The following is a 16,450-nucleotide window of genomic DNA, read 5'->3' on the forward strand; positions in this document are numbered from 1 at the left end:
CCTTGGCGCTGCAGAACCAGTGCCTGCTTCCCAGGGTGCTCCCCCAGTGCCCCTATCCCAGTTCTTTCCCTGTCCCATGCTGGCTGGGGTCCGGGTACGATCCCTGCAGAGCCTCCCTCCCCGAGCCTCCCTCACCCTCCTGGGCAGGGAATGAGCCTCCTGGCCCTGACCTCTACCCATGGTGCTCCGGCTCTAACGAGGAGGGAGCCCAGCACAGCTCCGGCCCCCAGGCCCTTGCTCCCCAGAAAAGCACAACTCAGCGCCTTCCTCCTGCCTCCGGGGGCTTGTCCTCTCCTCCATCCTGCCTCTGCCCCTGGTTCCCTGCTGCTCCACACTGTCCGCGGCAGGGCCGGGGCGGCCGCAGCTCTGTCCCCTCCCCGCTGCACAAGTGTCGCCGATCGCCGGTGCCTTTTCCTGCTGGGAGCTGCTTCCAGAGGCCAGCTCTTGTGAAGGCTTTTGTTCCTCTGCTGGGTGGTGCAGCCCAGCCCCGCGGTCTGGGTCTGCCAGAGGCCAAGGTGTGTAGATAGATTTTTGTACCTCGCTGTGCTGCTGTACATAGTGTAAGTTATTTGGGTCCCTGAACACTGGGGGTTCGATGGCTGTGTTTGGTCCTTGCCTTTTTGTCTTCACGAATAAAATGTTCTGAGATGAAGCAGCAGAGCTTTGAAGTGGGGAAGGGTACAGCTGGATCTGCCCATGCCAGCAGGATGCACTTGGCAAAGGGGCTGGGGGCAGGCTGGTGAAGCGGTGCTGCTGCAGCCCTTCTCTGTGCCCAGCGAGGCTGCAGCGGTGCCTGCGCTGGGGGCTGGTGTGCAGAAGCAACGCCTCGGCCGTGCTGGTCTGCGGGCAAGGAGGAGGGGAAGAAGTCATCCGAAGCGTGCAGCAGTGCATCACCCCTCTGAGGGGTGCCCAGGTCCACGAGCTGGCAGAGTCCCGGCACTACAGCAAGGTGCTGCGAGTCAGGGCTTGGGTGGCTCCTACCCGCCCCCAAGCCGCTCGCACGACCCTCAGGGCAGCCGGATGGAGCCGGGGGGTTAGGCGGCACGGCGGATGCCCTGGGCATGCCCAGCTGGCTGAGGGGAGGGCTAGCCTTGGGGACAGCCGGCAGGTGGCAGCCCTGGCTGCGGGACCGCAGCGCTGGGCTCGGCAGAGCTGCTGCAGCTGGGCGCAGCAGAGCGCACCGCGGCCCCCGAGCTGCCCGGCTGGAGATTTTGGGAGGGGAGATACAGATTGAGGGGGCTGACCCCCGTGCCAGCGTCTGGTGTCCGCTGAGTGCCCAGAGCTGACCGACGCTGGCCACCAGCTTATGCCCTGCAAGATATTGGGCACTCAGCCTGCCCCAGCCCTGGGTGCTGCAGGTGGGGGGGGGGGGGGGGCAGTGAGTTGTCCCCTGGCTCTGCAGAGCAAGGCCTTGGCCCCAGCAACCCCCACTTCTCTTTCCCAGCCCAGCACTGGTTAAACTGGTCAGATGGAGCAGCTGAGTGAGGAGCTGCCAGCTGTGGTCTCACACTGACCACTCTGGGTGCAGTTCCTCCAGGCACAGCCCCCACTTCTTGTGTTGGGCACCCCACACCTTGCTGCAGGGTGAGAGCTGAGGGGCTCCAGCGCTGGGCTCAGGACATACCTGGCAGTGCTCATCCTGAAAGCAGTGCCAGCCAGCCCTAATGGTTGTCTCTGTAGAGCTGGCAGTGCCCAAAGTCATGCCAGTCCCCAGGACCATGTCCTGTGTCACCCTTAGCCTGGTTTGTGGCTTGTCCTGGTGCAAGCCTCCATGCTTACAGCCACACCACAGTGCCACAAGGGCAAACAAACGTGAGGGTACCACAGACATCAGAAGCATCCCCTCCTGCCTGGTGCCCCAGCCACTGACTGCACCACAGACACCTTTTGTTGTGCCTCCCTTGGCACCACCTCATGCCAAATTCACGATATTCTCTTTCTTGCTCCAGCAAGCCTGGATTGGCAACATTCTGTGCCATGCTCCTCACATGCCTGAAGGTGCCCTGGGAGCTCAGACTAGCAGCAACACAACAACAAGGACACATCCCTGGGAGCCACTGCCTCTGGCAATGAGATCCTGGCAGCCCTCTGCCATCTTCCCTCAGGCTCAAGGAGGAGTTGCCCTGAGCCCATCAGTGCTGTGGCTGCTCCTTGACAGTGGAGGGTCCCATGAGCACCATCCAGCAGCTCACTGCTGCCCTGTGGCTCTGGGGAGGGGATGGGGAGCTTCTCTCTACCATGCTCCTGACATAGTGTCTCAGCATCTCCAGGGAATGTCTGCACTGTGTTCTTCTCCGCATGGCTTGGGCTGTGACACATTGGTCAGGTAGAGGGGCAGGAAGGGCAGGGCTCCAGGCCAGCAAAGCTTGCAAGGTGTTGGGGAAGGTTGGTCAGGTCTGCTGGCCTGGTTCCTAAACACAAGGGGAAGGAAAGGGGCAGGCTGGGCCTCAGGAGGACCCAGAGGGCTCACAGCATGTCAGACTTAGAGGTGTCACCCACTGAGGGCACCTCTCCCATTGGTGGCATAGCCCAGGTGCATGGACTGACTGTGGCTCTCCCCAGGGTGTGCTGTGGGTCTGCAGACAAAGGAGACCTGGAAAAGGGGATGCTCTCTCTGCTCCATGCTCCACCAAGCATCTGGTCAGATCCCCTGGGGTGAGGGAGAGCCTTGGGTGCGCTCAAGATTCCTAAATAAAATCATAGAATCATAGAATGCATCAGGTTGGAAGGGACCCTCTAAGGTCATCTTGTCCACTCCCCCCCCCCTGCTGCAGTCAGCAGGGACATCTTCAACTGGATTAGGTTGCTCAGGGCCCCACCAAGTTTGGCCTTGAATATCTCCAGGGATGGGGTCTTGACTACCTCTCTGGGCAGCCTGTTCTGGTGTCTCACCACCCTCACTGTTTAGAACTTCCTCCTGATGTCCAACCTAAACCTTCCCTGATCCAGTTTCAAACCATTGCCTCTCGTCCTTCTCAGCAGTCCCTTCTCAGCCTTCCTGTAGGTCACCTTTAAGTACCTTTAGCTCCTGGGTCTTCCTGGACCCTTCTTCAGCCTGAACACCCCAGCTCCCTCAGCCTGTCCCCGTAGCAGAGGTTCTCCAGCCCTCTGATCATCTTTGTGGCCTTCTCTGGACCTTCTCCATCAGCTCCAGGTCCTTCCTGTGCTGAAGCCAGAGCAGAGGAGCAGGATTCCCTCTTTTCATCTCTGGCCACACTGCTTTGGATGCAACCCAGGCTGCCATTGGCCTTCTGTGCTGCCATTGCCCATTGCTGGCTCCTGTCCAGCTTCTCCCTCACCAGCACCCCCAAGTCTTTCTCTGCAGGGCTGCTCTCAATCTCATCATGCCCCAGTCTGGGCTGATATCAAGGACTGCCCTGCCCCGCCCCAGGTGCAGGACCTTGCACTTTGCCTTATCGAACCTCATGAGGTTCTCCTCAGTCACTTCTGCAGCCTGTCCAGGTCCCTGTGGATGGCACCCATCCTGCCTTTCATCATCAACAGCACCACTCAGCTCGGTGTCATCTGCAGACTTGCTGAGGGTGCTGCAGTGCCACTGTCCTTATCACTGATGAAGACACTGAGCATTACTGGTGCCAATATAGACCCCTGAGGGAGAGCGCTTGTCACCTGTTTCCATCTGGACATTGAGCCATTGACCACTACCCTTTGGATGAGATCATCTGACCAATTCCTTGTCCACCCATCAAATCCACATCTCTCCAACTCAGAGAGAAGGATGCTGTGGGGACCGTGCCAAAGGCTTTACAGGAGTCCAGATGGATGGCATCTCTTGGTCTGCCCTTGTCCACTGATGTCACACCACAAGGTTGGTCAGGCAGGACCTGCCCTTGGTGAAGCCATACTGGTTGTCTCAGATCACCTCCCTGCCCTCCACTGGCCTTAGCAGAGCTCCCAGAAGAATTTGTTCCATGACCTTCCTGGGCATAGAGCTGAGTTTGACAGTTGGTAATTTCCTGGGTCCTCTTTTCTACTCTTTTTAAACATGGGCACATCATTTCCCTTCTCCATGCTACCTGCCCTCTTTGTGGCCCTGGGCTTGTCACAGAACTGGCAGGTCCCACCCTGCTCCAGAAACACCTTCCCCAAGGACAGGTTTCTAACCACAAGCACTGGAAGCCCAGCTGGGGGGCAGGTCCCTTGGCACAGTGGAGCCCTGGGTTCAGCTCCTGGCTGAACATGGGCTTCAGGCTGCGTCTGCCCAACACTGGTGGCTTCCCCAGTGGTCCTGGCCTGCCCTGTGGCTGGCCTGCCTGTGGGGACATCTCTGTGCACTGTGGGATGCTGTGCCCAGGAATCAGAAGGGCTGGGCAGCACCCAGCACTCGTGACTGCACCATGGAGGAATGAGGCTGGGGCAGGTGATAGCTATTGTGACCTGGTTCCTTCTGACTGGTACACTGGCCCTGCCTGCCTCAGGGCCACAGCATGGCACGGCAGCCAGGGTGACGTGACAAGGGGGATGGGGCACACAGCTACCCTGCCCTTGCTGGCTCATAGGCTGAGGTAGATCACCCATGTTTGTCACCGTCTTGTCACATGAGATGGTTTGCTGCCAGGAACCAGGTTGTAAGACAAGGACCCAGAGGAGGCTGTGTGATGCCAGGGTCTGCCCTGATCACATATTGCCCTGGGTTTGTGCCAGCCCCTGTGTGGCACGGATGTGGATGGCTCACCATAGTAGCACCACTGGGCAAATAGATGCCAAGCTGTTGGACTGGCCTGGGGCTCCTCTGCAAGCACAGAGCTAAACCCAGCATGAACATATCCAGACAGGGTCCTAAGTACTTCTGCCCAGGTGGCACCAGAAGGTAATTCACCAAATGCATTCCACAACCCTGTCTTGCCCCTTGGCATGTGTCCCTTGGGAGTGTGTGCCAGGGACTTGTGAAATGGCAGGAAAGGGGCTCTCGCAGCTCTGCAGCCTGTCTCAGACCCCTCCCCAGGCAGGAAATCGACACAGCCCTCGAGAGAGAGCAGCAGTACTTGGACACCTGCCTGGGCTCTGCTCCATGCCCACACGGACTGACTGGTCACTGGCTCTGCCTTCCCACTCTGGGAGAAGCTGTGCCAGGGGTGGATGGAGTCTGTGCTCCAAACCTGGCCAAGACACCCACGTGATAGCACCTGCCTGGTGTGAGGCTGCTGCCCTCCCGAGCTGGGGGTGCCCCATGGCCGAGGGGGTGCCCAGAGCAACATTCCCAGCCCCTTGGCTGCGGGCAAAGCCCGGGGAGGGACCCGCAGCCCCCGTGGCCCGCTCTGGCCCTGCTGGGTGTGTTTGCTTGGCAGCGGGCACCCAGTGAGCCTGCTGCTGCCAGCACACAAACTCAAGCTGGGCAAACGGGAGCGAGGGAGGCAGCCCGCGGGGCGCTGCGGATGCAGCTGCGGGCAGCGGCGGGCAGCAGCCCTGGCAATGATTAAACAGCCAGCCCAGATTTCCCGGCAGGGCAGCGCGGGGCTGGGGCCTGCTGGCTCGCATTATGCAAATCACCTGGATCTGGGAGCATGAACGTTTGAGGCTGGAATTCCCCTCGGGCCGCCGGCTCGCGTTACGCAGCCAGGGCTATAAAAGAGGCGGCAGGGGCAGGGCCCTGCCCATCGGCGCAGCCTCCTGGCACAGCAGCGGTGCCCGGCGGCCGGGCACGGCACCCTCCTGCTCCCTCACTGCCCGTCGGGATTAGCTGTCCCTCCTGGGATTGCCAGCGCAGAAGGTACCAAAGCTTTTTCATCCAGGCTCTGCTGATGTCTCCCGGCCCAGGACGGCTGCTTTGCTGCCCTCCCCCTGCGTCCCGGCGGTGCCCGCAGGTGCGCTGGGGATCTGCCACCCTCCTGCCCCCGCCGGGGCCGCCTGCGCTTTCGGGGGACAGCGACGGAGCTCTGGAGGAGCCTCCGCAGGCTTCCAGGTTTTGTCAAGCAAACAGCAGGATTTAGATCTTCCACGAGGGCCGGGAAGGGGCTTGTTCCCATGCTGGCTGCGGTTACTGGGATGTACTTCTTGCGACCGGTTGAGAGGACTTGGAGCTGCCAGCACTGGGGACTGCAGTGAGCAGTGGGCCCAGGAGGCTGGTCCCGTCCCACCACTGCTGTGCCATGGGGTTGGAGGTGCTGGACGGCTGCGTGCCCTGCCGTGCCCATTTCCGCGGAAGGGCTCTGCCACACCAGACCCTGCGAGCCACCTGCGTGCTGTCCTTTTGTGCTGCTGAGGCCAGCTGGGGACAGCCGCGAGCATGGAGATGCTGTGTCCCTCCTTTGCTCCGGCTCAGACTCCCTTGCTCCCAGCCCCAGGCTTGTGTTTAGTCAGGCCCCTGCCCTGGCCGGTGCTGGGTGGCATTCTGTACAAGTGACCTGAGAGGTGACGGGGGGTGGAGGGAGGGAGAGCTCAGTCTCACCCAGCCTGGACCTGGGACAGCTGCGAGTCTGGATCCCACTCATCCTCCCGGGGCTGTGGCTCACTGTCCCTCTTGGCACAGAGCTCGATGGCAGGATCCTGCGAGATCAGCAACATCTTCTCCAACTACATCAGCGCCATGTACCAGCCAGATGAGGTGCAGCCCACCCTGGATGTGCTGGGACACCTTGGAGATGACACCACCCTGGGGTTGAGCCTCCCCACCAGCCAGCCCCTGGCACAGAGCACAGGTAGGGCAGGGAAGCAGTGGTGGCTGGGCAGGGAAGCAGTGGTGGCTGCACAGGAAAGCAGGTGTGCAGGTCAGCAGCAGGGCAGTGCAGCTGGCCTGGAAGAGCACTGCAAGGTCCTGGCCCACTGCGACAGGCTTGTGCTGTGCCTCAGTTTCTCCAGGGGTGTGTTGGTTAAAATGTTTGCTGGAGACTTCAGGTGGCACAAGGTGCAGCTGCTTGGAGCACATCAGATGTGTATGGAGTAGAGGGGACTCACTGCCCTCCATTCCCAGCACATCCCAAGGGGTGGGCTGCCAGGACTTACCAGGAGAGCAGTTTAGAAGTACAGTCCTGGTGCCGAGGGTCCCACTCCACTGGTGGGACTGCCGTAGGATGGTCCTGGGGGAGGCACAGGCATCAGAGAAGGGCAGATCCCAGCACAAATGGGACACACAGCACTGAAACCAGCCAAAGGGCTGGGGAAGCGTTAGGTTGTTGCTGTCCTCCAGGACAAAAGCAGACCCATGAGTTGGGAGCAGGAGTTAAGTACTTGTTAGTGCCACAAGCCTCCAAGCACAGGGCCCACTGTGCCCTGTGTGACCACTAGGAGACCAGACCCAGTGCCCAGCTGCAGCTGGCAGCCTGCATGTGGCACACGGCACTGGCACGGCTGCCCTGCCCCTGAGCCTCGCTCTCCATCCCTCGCAGACAAGCCGGAGTGGTTCAGTGAGCTCCCGTACTTCTGGACCAAGGTGCAAGTGCTGGAGTGGATCAGCTACCACGTGGAGAAGAACAAGTATGATGCCAGCTCCATCGACTTCTCCTGCTGCAACATGGACGGGCACGCGCTCTGCCACTGCTCCCGCGACCAGATGCGCCTCATCTTCGGGCACCTGGGGGATGAGCTCTACGACCGCCTGCACGAGATCAGTGAGTGGCCCAATGGCCCCTTTGTCCCCAGCCCATGAGGCTGAGGCCACCTCCCACCAGACCAAGACCCCAAGCACTGAGGAAGGTGCCTGTGGGAGGCAGCAGGGGCTGTGGGGGCACAGAGCAGAGCCCAGACATGGCTGGGCTCAGCTCCCAGTAAGCAGCATTCCTCCCTGTACCAAATAACCATCACTAATCCCAGTCCCCCCACCCCTGCAGCCTCTGATGAGCTGAACTGGATCATTGACCTGCTGGAAAAAGAAGATGTGACTTCCCAACAGTCCTTCCTGGGTTCCAGCCACCTGGGTAAGAGAGAGGCCCTGGCAAAGCCTTTTCCTTAGTGACCATGTGGTGGTGCAGGCACAGCCAACCCCTTCTGCCCTTCTCTGCCCCTTTCAGAGCTGGGAAATCCCTGTGCCAAGGAGTCCCTGGAGGACATGAAGCCCACAACCCCTTTCCTACCCACAGACATCACCTGCTTCCCTGATGCTATGTCCCCAGGCAGCTCTGATGTCTCAGGTCAGTGTTTTGCCCTGTGGAAAACACCCATTGCTTTGTGCTGATCTAGGAGATCAGTGGGGAACTGCCCCACCACCATGTGTGGGTTTGGGCCTTACAGGCTGGCCTGCAGTGACCTGAGGCGGGGGCCAGGGTGGAATCCAGTGGGAAGGATCTTAAGATGCCTGCATTTGGTGGTCTGAGCCCTGTATCTTTACCTCCAGGGCCTGTGATGTTGCACAGTCCCAACTCCCAGGACTCCGGTGGAAGTGACCTTGAGCTTGACCCCATGGAAGCAAAGCTCTTCCCTGATAGTGAGTTTTGGCTCCAAGCAGGAGCTGGGAGGGGAGGGCTTGCTGCTGTGCACTTCCAGAAGCTGCAGAGCATATCCCATCTGGCAGTGATGTAGGAACAACACCTGAACACCCATCCCCATGTTGGGAAAGAAGCAGGGGGCTGGGCTTCTGTGCACCAGGGGTCAGTTTCTCTCTGTTGTGTGTGGCCATAGTGGAGGCTCTGGGACAGGGCTGGGGTAGCCAGGGCAGCAGTGAGCTTGGGGGGAAGGGTTGGGTGGCAGCAGCTGAGTGAGGGTGACAGTCAGAGATCCTGGGCACTGAAAACTGTGTTCAGTATTGATCCCAGCTGGTGATGATCCTGGGGACACTAGGGATGCTTGGAAGCAGCAGGGTCTGGTGAAGGACGAGCCACTAGGTATGGTGGCATGGATGAGGGTGGCATGAGGCTGAACAGAATGGGCAGACCTGACCCTCAGGGGATGGTTCTCTGGTGCCTGTGCCTCTGCCTGAAAAGAGGCTGCAGCCTCTGCTCTATCCCAGTGCTCCCACTACCTCCCTTCTATGCTCTGGTTCCTGAGGGAGGGCATCTCTGTGTCTGGGGAGGGTAGAGCTGCAGTAGTAGCAGGCTGTGCAGAGCATGACCTGTCCCCTTGTCTGTGCACAGATGACTATGCAGGGAGCAAGAAAGGGGACAGCAAACACGGCAAGCGGAAACGGGGCCGGCCCCGAAAGCTCAGCAAGGAGAGCAGAGACTGCCTGGAGAGCAGGAAGAGCAAGCACTGTATGTGAGCCTGCAGGCTGCCAGCTGCACCCCTGCTGGGGAGTCCTGCTGGGCAGGGAGCAGGACAGGCCACGTCTGCTGGCCGTAACCCTGGGCAGGGTGTTCAGGGAGATCCAAAGAGCAGGGAAGCTATACAAGCTTTCTGTCCTCTTCCAGCCCCAAGAGGTACCCACCTGTGGGAGTTCATCCGGGACATCCTGATCCACCCCGAGCTGAATGAGGGGCTGATGAAGTGGGAGGACCGGCGGGAGGGCGTCTTCAAGTTCCTGCGCTCGGAGGCGGTGGCACAGCTCTGGGGCCAGAAGAAGAAGAACAGCAGCATGACCTACGAGAAGCTGAGCCGGGCCATGCGGTGAGTGCCCTGCCCTGGGCCGGGCCAGGAGCAGCCCCCAGGGCTGGGCCAGACCCCTCCGTGCCCTGCAGCAGACCCCCAGCAGGCTGCAGGCAGAGCCCCAATTCCACCTCCCTCTGCCGCAGGTATTACTACAAGAGAGAGATCCTGGAGAGGGTCGACGGCCGGCGTCTGGTCTACAAGTTCGGGAAGAACTCCAGCGGCTGGAAGGAGGAGGAGGTTCTCAGCAGGAAAAAGGATCTGTAGGAGTCTTGGATGAGCCGGAGTCCGACAGGCACCCCAGGGCCAGCCCTGAGACAGGCTTCTTGGCAGGGATCTTTGCCTGCAGCTGTGCCTGGAGGCTGCTGCCCTGTGCAGGCTGTGAAACCCTGCCCCTTGCATGGGCACTGAGGTGGTGCCTCGGCTCCGATAGGTTTCTGCAAGCTGCTGTTTTCCTGGCTGGATTTGCACCTCCAGCTGCAGCCAGAAGGACTTTGGCTGTTTCCAAGCCTGGACAAACACAAAGGGGAAGAGAAGTTCAAGTGGTAGCTAGCACCGCAGTGAGAGCCCAGCAGGTCTCCTGCTGCCACCCACCTCCTGCCCAGGCAGGGAGGCAGCACCGCTGTGCCACCTGTGACTGGACAGACTTGTCCCAGCTATGGGGTCCTGCCCCATCACTGCTTGTGCCCTGCTGAGGGCAGCCCATCCTATTCTCTCCATGTGGGATGGGTGAGGCCCTCCCTGTGCAGCAGCTTCCCAGTGTGGCAGCTAGAGAGAAGATGGGAACGTGGTAGAGCTTCACTTGGCCCTGGAGAGCACTCAGAGGGGAGAGGACTGGGGACAGCAGGGCCACTTGGCATTTCTGTGTCTGCAGACAGGCCCTGCCCCCAGAAGAAGCTTCTAATTTATGTAAGATGGTAAAAAAAAGGCAGAATGAATGTACAGATCTATTTTTTCATAAGATGATGTTGTGTGAGATGTGCTTTGTGGGGCACACAAGTGTCTTGTGGCAGGTGGTGATGCTCAGCTGGACTGAAGCAATGTCACAGGGGTACAGACTGGCTCTGTGCCAGCCACAGGAGGAGGATGCCAGCCCAGCCAGGCACCTAGCAGGTGTCTGTGGGTTCCTTCTTTTCAAAATGGGAACATAAAAGGAATAAACGGTTGCTTGGTTGGGTTTTTTTTAACTCCCTGTCATGCTACTTGTATTTCTTAAAGACATGGTGGGGACCAAACTTATGTTCCCTGGGATGTCCCTTTGCATGAACCCTGCTTGCCACCATCCCTCCTGCCTGTCAAGGCTTGGAACTGCTTGGGCATCCTGGCACAGGGTCACAGAGTCTTCTGTAGGATGAGGTGAGCTGCTCATCCCTGGGCTGGTGGGAGATGTGGAGGCCTTGTCTCAGAGCCAGCCATGTAGGGGCATCTGCTCTCCACTGCCAAGTCTTGGCCCTTCTGAGCACCCTCCAGACACTCATCTCTGGCACTCACCTTTGCAAAGCTGCCTTCATGGAGCACCAGCTCCAAGCAGAAGCAAATTCCTGCTCCCAGAGCCCAGGCTGCTGTGAGCTGGCGAGGGCTGCTCTCTCAGTTCCCTCTGCTCTGGCTGGGGGTCATGGGCTGAGGAAGGACCTCCAGCCCCTCTCTGGCCAGTGCTCCCTTGTGAGATATGAAGAGACATAAAGCAGCAGCACAGCACTGCACTGTGTTTAGGACTTGCTCATCTTCCAGTCTGCCTACTTGGGAGCCTCGGGACCACATCTTCAGGAGGGGGGAGGAGGCTAAGGCATGTCAGTGTTGACAGCCCAAGCACACTGCCTGCCTGCTCCTGCTTGGTGGCAACACCAACAATCCTTGGCTAGCCCAGCCAGGAGTATGCAGGGAGGGTATGCCAGGGGAGCTGAGAGGATCTCTCCAAACCACAGAACACATCTGTGGGGCAGCAAGAAGTCATTCATGGGACTGGAGGCCAAGCAGACTCTCAGATATGTCCCTGCCATGAGCTTGGCAAGCAGGGGTCCACCCATCCCCCCCCCAGGTGTGCAGTGCTGGCATTCAGGATGAATTTTTCTGAGTGCTGCTGGGCACCAGAGGATCGTGTTGCCACCCTAACCTCTTGCTGCTGTACAGGACCCCTCTGAATGTGGCATGCAGGGGACAGCACTGATGAGCTCCTGGTCACCCTCGAAAGGTTCTGAGAGACCTCTCCTGAGCTTGGAGCTTGTTCAGATCTGCAGGGCCGCATCCGTCTGAGAGGTTTCAGCCAATGCCTGGAGTGACTAAGGAGGGCACTGCCTGCCAGCAGGGGGGAGCTTTTGGGATGCCCCTAGGCAGTTAGTGCCTTGCAAAGCCTGAGATGCCTTTTTGGCAGAGTACCCAGCCTGTGGTCCATGACTGCTCTTCATTACTGCTGGAGATGTGATGCAGCTAAAACCCACCCACCCCACATCTGCAAGAGTGGTTCTCAATACAAGCCCTTCAAGGCAAGGTCCCACCATGCTGTCCCCCCTGGGCTGTTCCCACACCATGCTCTCCCCCTTGGGCTGTCCTGGCTGCAGCAGCTGCAACTGCCCCCAGTCTGTTTGACCTCAGCCTGAGGGTGGGGTTGGGGGCTCAGACTATCCCTGTTGGGGGAGCCACTGTGCTGGCCAAGCCCCTGCCTCATGAGGATGGATAACAAGAGATGGGCCCAAGGGCTGTGGAACTGCAGACCCTCCTGCAAGTCTCCCATTCTGCTTTCAAACTCCTGGTGGCCACAGCCTTGGGCACTCTGCTGGCAGTCCCCAGGCTCAGCAACAGCTGAAGGATCTCCTGGAGATGGTGCAGTGGCACCAAAGGCATGGCCCTCCTGCTTTGCCTGGGGCAGGGGGTGCCCATGGGCCAGGTCCAACCTCTTTTGGGTGGCTTCATCTGCTGTGTACATAAGGAGTTGCCTTCCTGTTCCAGCTGAGAGGTCTGGGTTCCTGTGGCCATGCCATGCTCTGCCCATCATTGCAATGCAGCAGGACGCAGGATGCAGGACTAGGTCTGCATCCTGGGCATGACAAACGTCATCTGGAAGCTCTCATGTGCTGCCTTCTAGCATGCTGGCCTGGAGCTGTACTGCTCACATGCTGAGATGAGGCCATCAAGGCTGTCCTGTGCTACAAGAAGAGGTCTCAGTTCCTGGCTGTGAACCAGGAGCCAGTCCCTGGTCTGGGCTGCAGCCAGACCTCTGTCACGTTCCTTGCATAACCTTCCCTAGGGAACAGGTTTTCCTGGCTGGTGTCTGCTGGCTCCAGCAAGGGGAGGCTGCCCCAGGCCCATCCCCTGCAGCTGCTGCAAGGAGCAGGCTGGATGGAGACCACGCTGATGCTCAGGATGGCCACGCAGGTGTGGGAAGGCGTCGGGAGGGTGCCGGGGGACACTCAGCCTGTCCTGGGAGGGGTCACAGCGAGCAGGGCAAGCCCGGCCCCAGCCCGGGTCGCGCAGGAGCCGGCTGCTGGCTGCTGTCCCTCGGGCTGGGGTTTGTGGGTGAGGTGTTTGCTCTCCATCAATAGATAACCACTGCAGGCTGGCAGGAGAAGGCAGCACTTTGTCACGCAGCCTGCTGCCCTGCCAAGCACACCTTGTTTGCCCAGGCAGTTTCACTTCTTCCCCGCTGTGGTTTGTTACCTAACTGTCCCGGGACAATGTTTAACCAGCAGCAGGGACCTGTCTGCCCTGCCCCCTGCCCTCGCTCTCCCTGTGCCCACCACTGCCACCCTGCTGCCATCACCAAGCTGGGAGGCTGAGGGTACAGGCTGGGGGGTCCACAGACCTCTCAGCTGTATGGGCACCACTCTGTACCAGGAGAGGAGAAAGAGGTAGGCAAGAGCACAGGAGCAGAAAGAGCACAGGCTTGGTCTGGGGCACCAGATCCTGCAGCTTCCTGTGAAGTCTGTGTGGGGCAAAGAGCTAAGGAGGGCTGGAGGAGGGCAAACAAGACCAGACCCACACCTGTGCACCCCCAGCACACACTCATGAGGACCCCTGCAGTCACCTCCATGCCCATGCTGAGCCCCCTCCTCCTTCCCCCCCCCACAGCCTCTCCACCCAGTGCTGGCACAGCAGAGATTTGTTTGCGGTTGTTTAAATCTCCCTGGAGCTGCCTGGATTTTATGACCAAGGCAAGCATGGCAGAACACAGAGAGAAGAGGATTTTCCTGCAAACCCTCCTCTCCTCACACACAAACCCTCCTCTCCCCACAACACACAACCTTCTCTCCTCTCACACACACAACGTCTCCTCACACACTTGCACTGGGGTTTGCTGGGAGATCTTTCCAGCAGATAGTCCCAGGCCAAACATGTTCCTGAGACAATTCCCAGAGAAGTATCTTGATTGCCTTTCAAGTTTGAGCATAAATTTGGATTTCTGCCCACTAAGAACCTCTACATGGGCACAGGAGCCACAGCTGGTCCCTGGTCCTGGTTAGGGAAGAGGAGAGCAGTTTGCCCTGGCCAGTGCTTATCTGGGATCTGGGAACCCAAAGCAGACTGCTGTGGCTTAAATGTGGCCAGTGTAGGAGCAGAGGAATGGGTGAGGGGAGAGGTTTTGGCTGGAGCAGGCAGAAGGTGTCTAGCAGCCCACAGGCCAGTCCATGAAGTGCCCCCAAGCACAGCAGCCTGTCCTGACTTTCCAGCTGAGCTGGACTGGGGCAGCCCTGCAGCAGGTCAGGGTGGGTGGGAATGTGGTGGGGATGGGGGCAGAGGCCACCTCCCTGGGATCTGCTGCTCTCCCTCCTACTCCCACTGGCCTTTCTTCATGCTCCCTGCAGTCCCTGCTGGATCTCACCCTTTCTTAGCCTCCTGCTTCCGGTCAGCACCAGTGAGCAGCCCACATTGAGTGAGTGGTGTCCCAGGTGCCTTCCCATGGCCATGTGCAAGGGAGCTGCCAGCAGTGCAAGAGTGGAGCCTGGCCCCATCAGAGAGAAGGGGAGGCTCAACAGGGCTCTGGGCAACCTGATCTAGTGGAGCATGTCCCTGCTGGCTGCAGGAGGTTGGACTGGATGAGCTTTGGAGGTCGCTCCCAACCCAGACCATTCCATGGGATGAGATTGAACAAGGCTAAGTGCAGGGTTCTACACTTTGGCCACAACAACCCCAAGCAGCACTACAGGCTGGGGACAGAGTGGCTGAGAGCAGCCAGGCAGAGAGGGACCTGGGGGTGCTGGTAGGTAGGTTGGACATGAGCCAGCAGTGTGCCCAGGTGGCCAGAAGAGCCAATGGCATCCTGGCCTGGATCAGCAATAGTGTGGCCAGCAGGACAAGGGAGGTTACTCTTCCCCTGTACTCAGCACTGGTCAGGCCACACCTTGAGTCCTGTGTCCAGTTCTGGGCTCCTCAGTTCAAGAGAGATATTGAGGTACTGGAACGTGTCCAGAGAAGGGCAACGAAGCTGGGGAGGGGCCTGGAACACAAACCCTGTGAGGAGAGGCTGAGGGAGCTGGGGGTGTTCAGCCTGGAGAAGAGGAGGCTCAGGGGAGACCTCATTGCTGTCTACAACTACCTGAAGGGAGGTGGTAGCCAGGTGGGGGTTGGTCTCTTCTCCCAGGCAGCCAGCAGCAGAAGGAGGGGACACAGTCTCAAGCTGTGCCAGGGGAGGTCTAGGCTGGGTGTTAGGAGGAAGCTCTTCACAGAGAGGGTGATTGCCCGTTGGAATGGGCTGCCCAGGGAGATGGGGGAGTCGCCATCACTGGAGACGTTCAAGAGGAGACTGGATGAGGCACTGAGTGCCATGGTCTGGTTGATTGCTTAGGGCTGGCTGATAGGTTGGACTGGATGATCTTGGAGGTCTCTTCCAACCTGGTTGATTCTATGATTCTATTACAAGGCTGGAGGAGACAGCCCAGGTCTGGGGCCAAGGCAGCATCTGACCCAGAAAGAAAATTAGCTCCCTATATCCAATGTCCTCTTTCCTCAGGGGAAACATTCCTTTGCTAGGGCATTTCTTTGGTATATTCTCCCTGGGGTCTGGGTGGGAATCATCCCTTCAGACTCTGGCAAGAAGCTTGCAGAAAGAAAGAAGAGTAAATGTCTGGGGCTGGTCACCCTGAGAACATCCCAGAGAAAAAAAGCCTTGAAAGCTTGTGGGAGATGTTCATTGCAGCTGGATCAGAAACCCTCTCCCTGTTGGTTTCACCTAGCACTGCCCTTGCCAGTCCCTGATCATCCCCAGGCTGGTTTCATGCCATCCAGGCTAATGTGCCCAGGTTTTAGGACTGGCTGTACCTGAAGGGTTTGATATGGACAGAGCCAGGCTCCAGAGCACCCAGACCCTACCATGGAAGGTGTGGGCAGTTTGGGCTGTCCAGCTGGGTTGGGGCCTTCCCAGCAATTGGCCAAACTAACAACCACCTGGCATCACTACACCTGGACAAGACTTCCTCTTCTCCACACTAAACAGCCTCAGGTGCCTCAGCTGCTCCTCACAAGCCCTGCTCTCCTTCCCCAGCTTTGTTGCCCTTCTCTGGGCCTACTCCAGTCTCTCAATGTCCTTCTTGGAGTGAGGGGTCCAAAACTGCACCCAGCTCTCGACGTGTGGCCTCACCAGTGCCAAGCACAGGGGCACGATCCCTGCCCTTGGCATACCCCTGAGCCAGCCTGGGAGCAGCTGGGGGCAGTGCCCAGGGATGCAGAGCAGGGCAGCCAGCACCATGAGAAGGGCTGTGCCCTGGGCACACATCCACTGAGCTGGGACCTAGCTACATCTGCACGGGAGGAGATCTCTGCAGTGCCTGCAGTAAGTGAAGGGTGCAGGACAGCTGCACAGCTGCAGGCTGCAGCCTTGGGAGGGGTCTCATGGATGCAGCTCCAGGGACTGTGCTGAGGGTAAGGCAGTGAAAGCTGCTGGGGAAGCTGCTGTAGGGGGGGTCAGACACCTGCCTTCCTGGGAGCTGGGTTACATCGGGGGTGGGTTGTCACTCAGGGGTGATGTGGAGGGCAGAGTTAGTGC

At 59.2% G+C, this 16,450-nt stretch overlaps 1 protein-coding gene across 1 annotated transcript; it reads left to right on the forward strand.

Annotated features, from left to right (window-relative positions):
- The first annotated feature begins 6,496 nt into the window (after positions 1 to 6,496).
- ELF3 (E74 like ETS transcription factor 3) lies at positions 6,497 to 9,741 on the forward strand. Its single transcript, XM_054395928.1, has 8 exons — positions 6,497 to 6,659; positions 7,347 to 7,568; positions 7,788 to 7,874; positions 7,968 to 8,087; positions 8,291 to 8,380; positions 9,027 to 9,143; positions 9,300 to 9,495; positions 9,621 to 9,741. The coding sequence occupies exons 1-8, from the start codon at positions 6,497 to 6,499 to the stop codon at positions 9,739 to 9,741; spliced, it is 1,116 nt and encodes a 371-aa protein (XP_054251903.1).
- Positions 9,742 to 16,450: the final 6,709 nt, after the last annotated feature.

The sequence above is a fragment of the Indicator indicator genome, chromosome 35, assembly GCF_027791375.1.
Source record: "Indicator indicator isolate 239-I01 chromosome 35, UM_Iind_1.1, whole genome shotgun sequence".
Lineage (NCBI taxonomy): Eukaryota > Metazoa > Chordata > Aves > Piciformes > Indicatoridae > Indicator > Indicator indicator.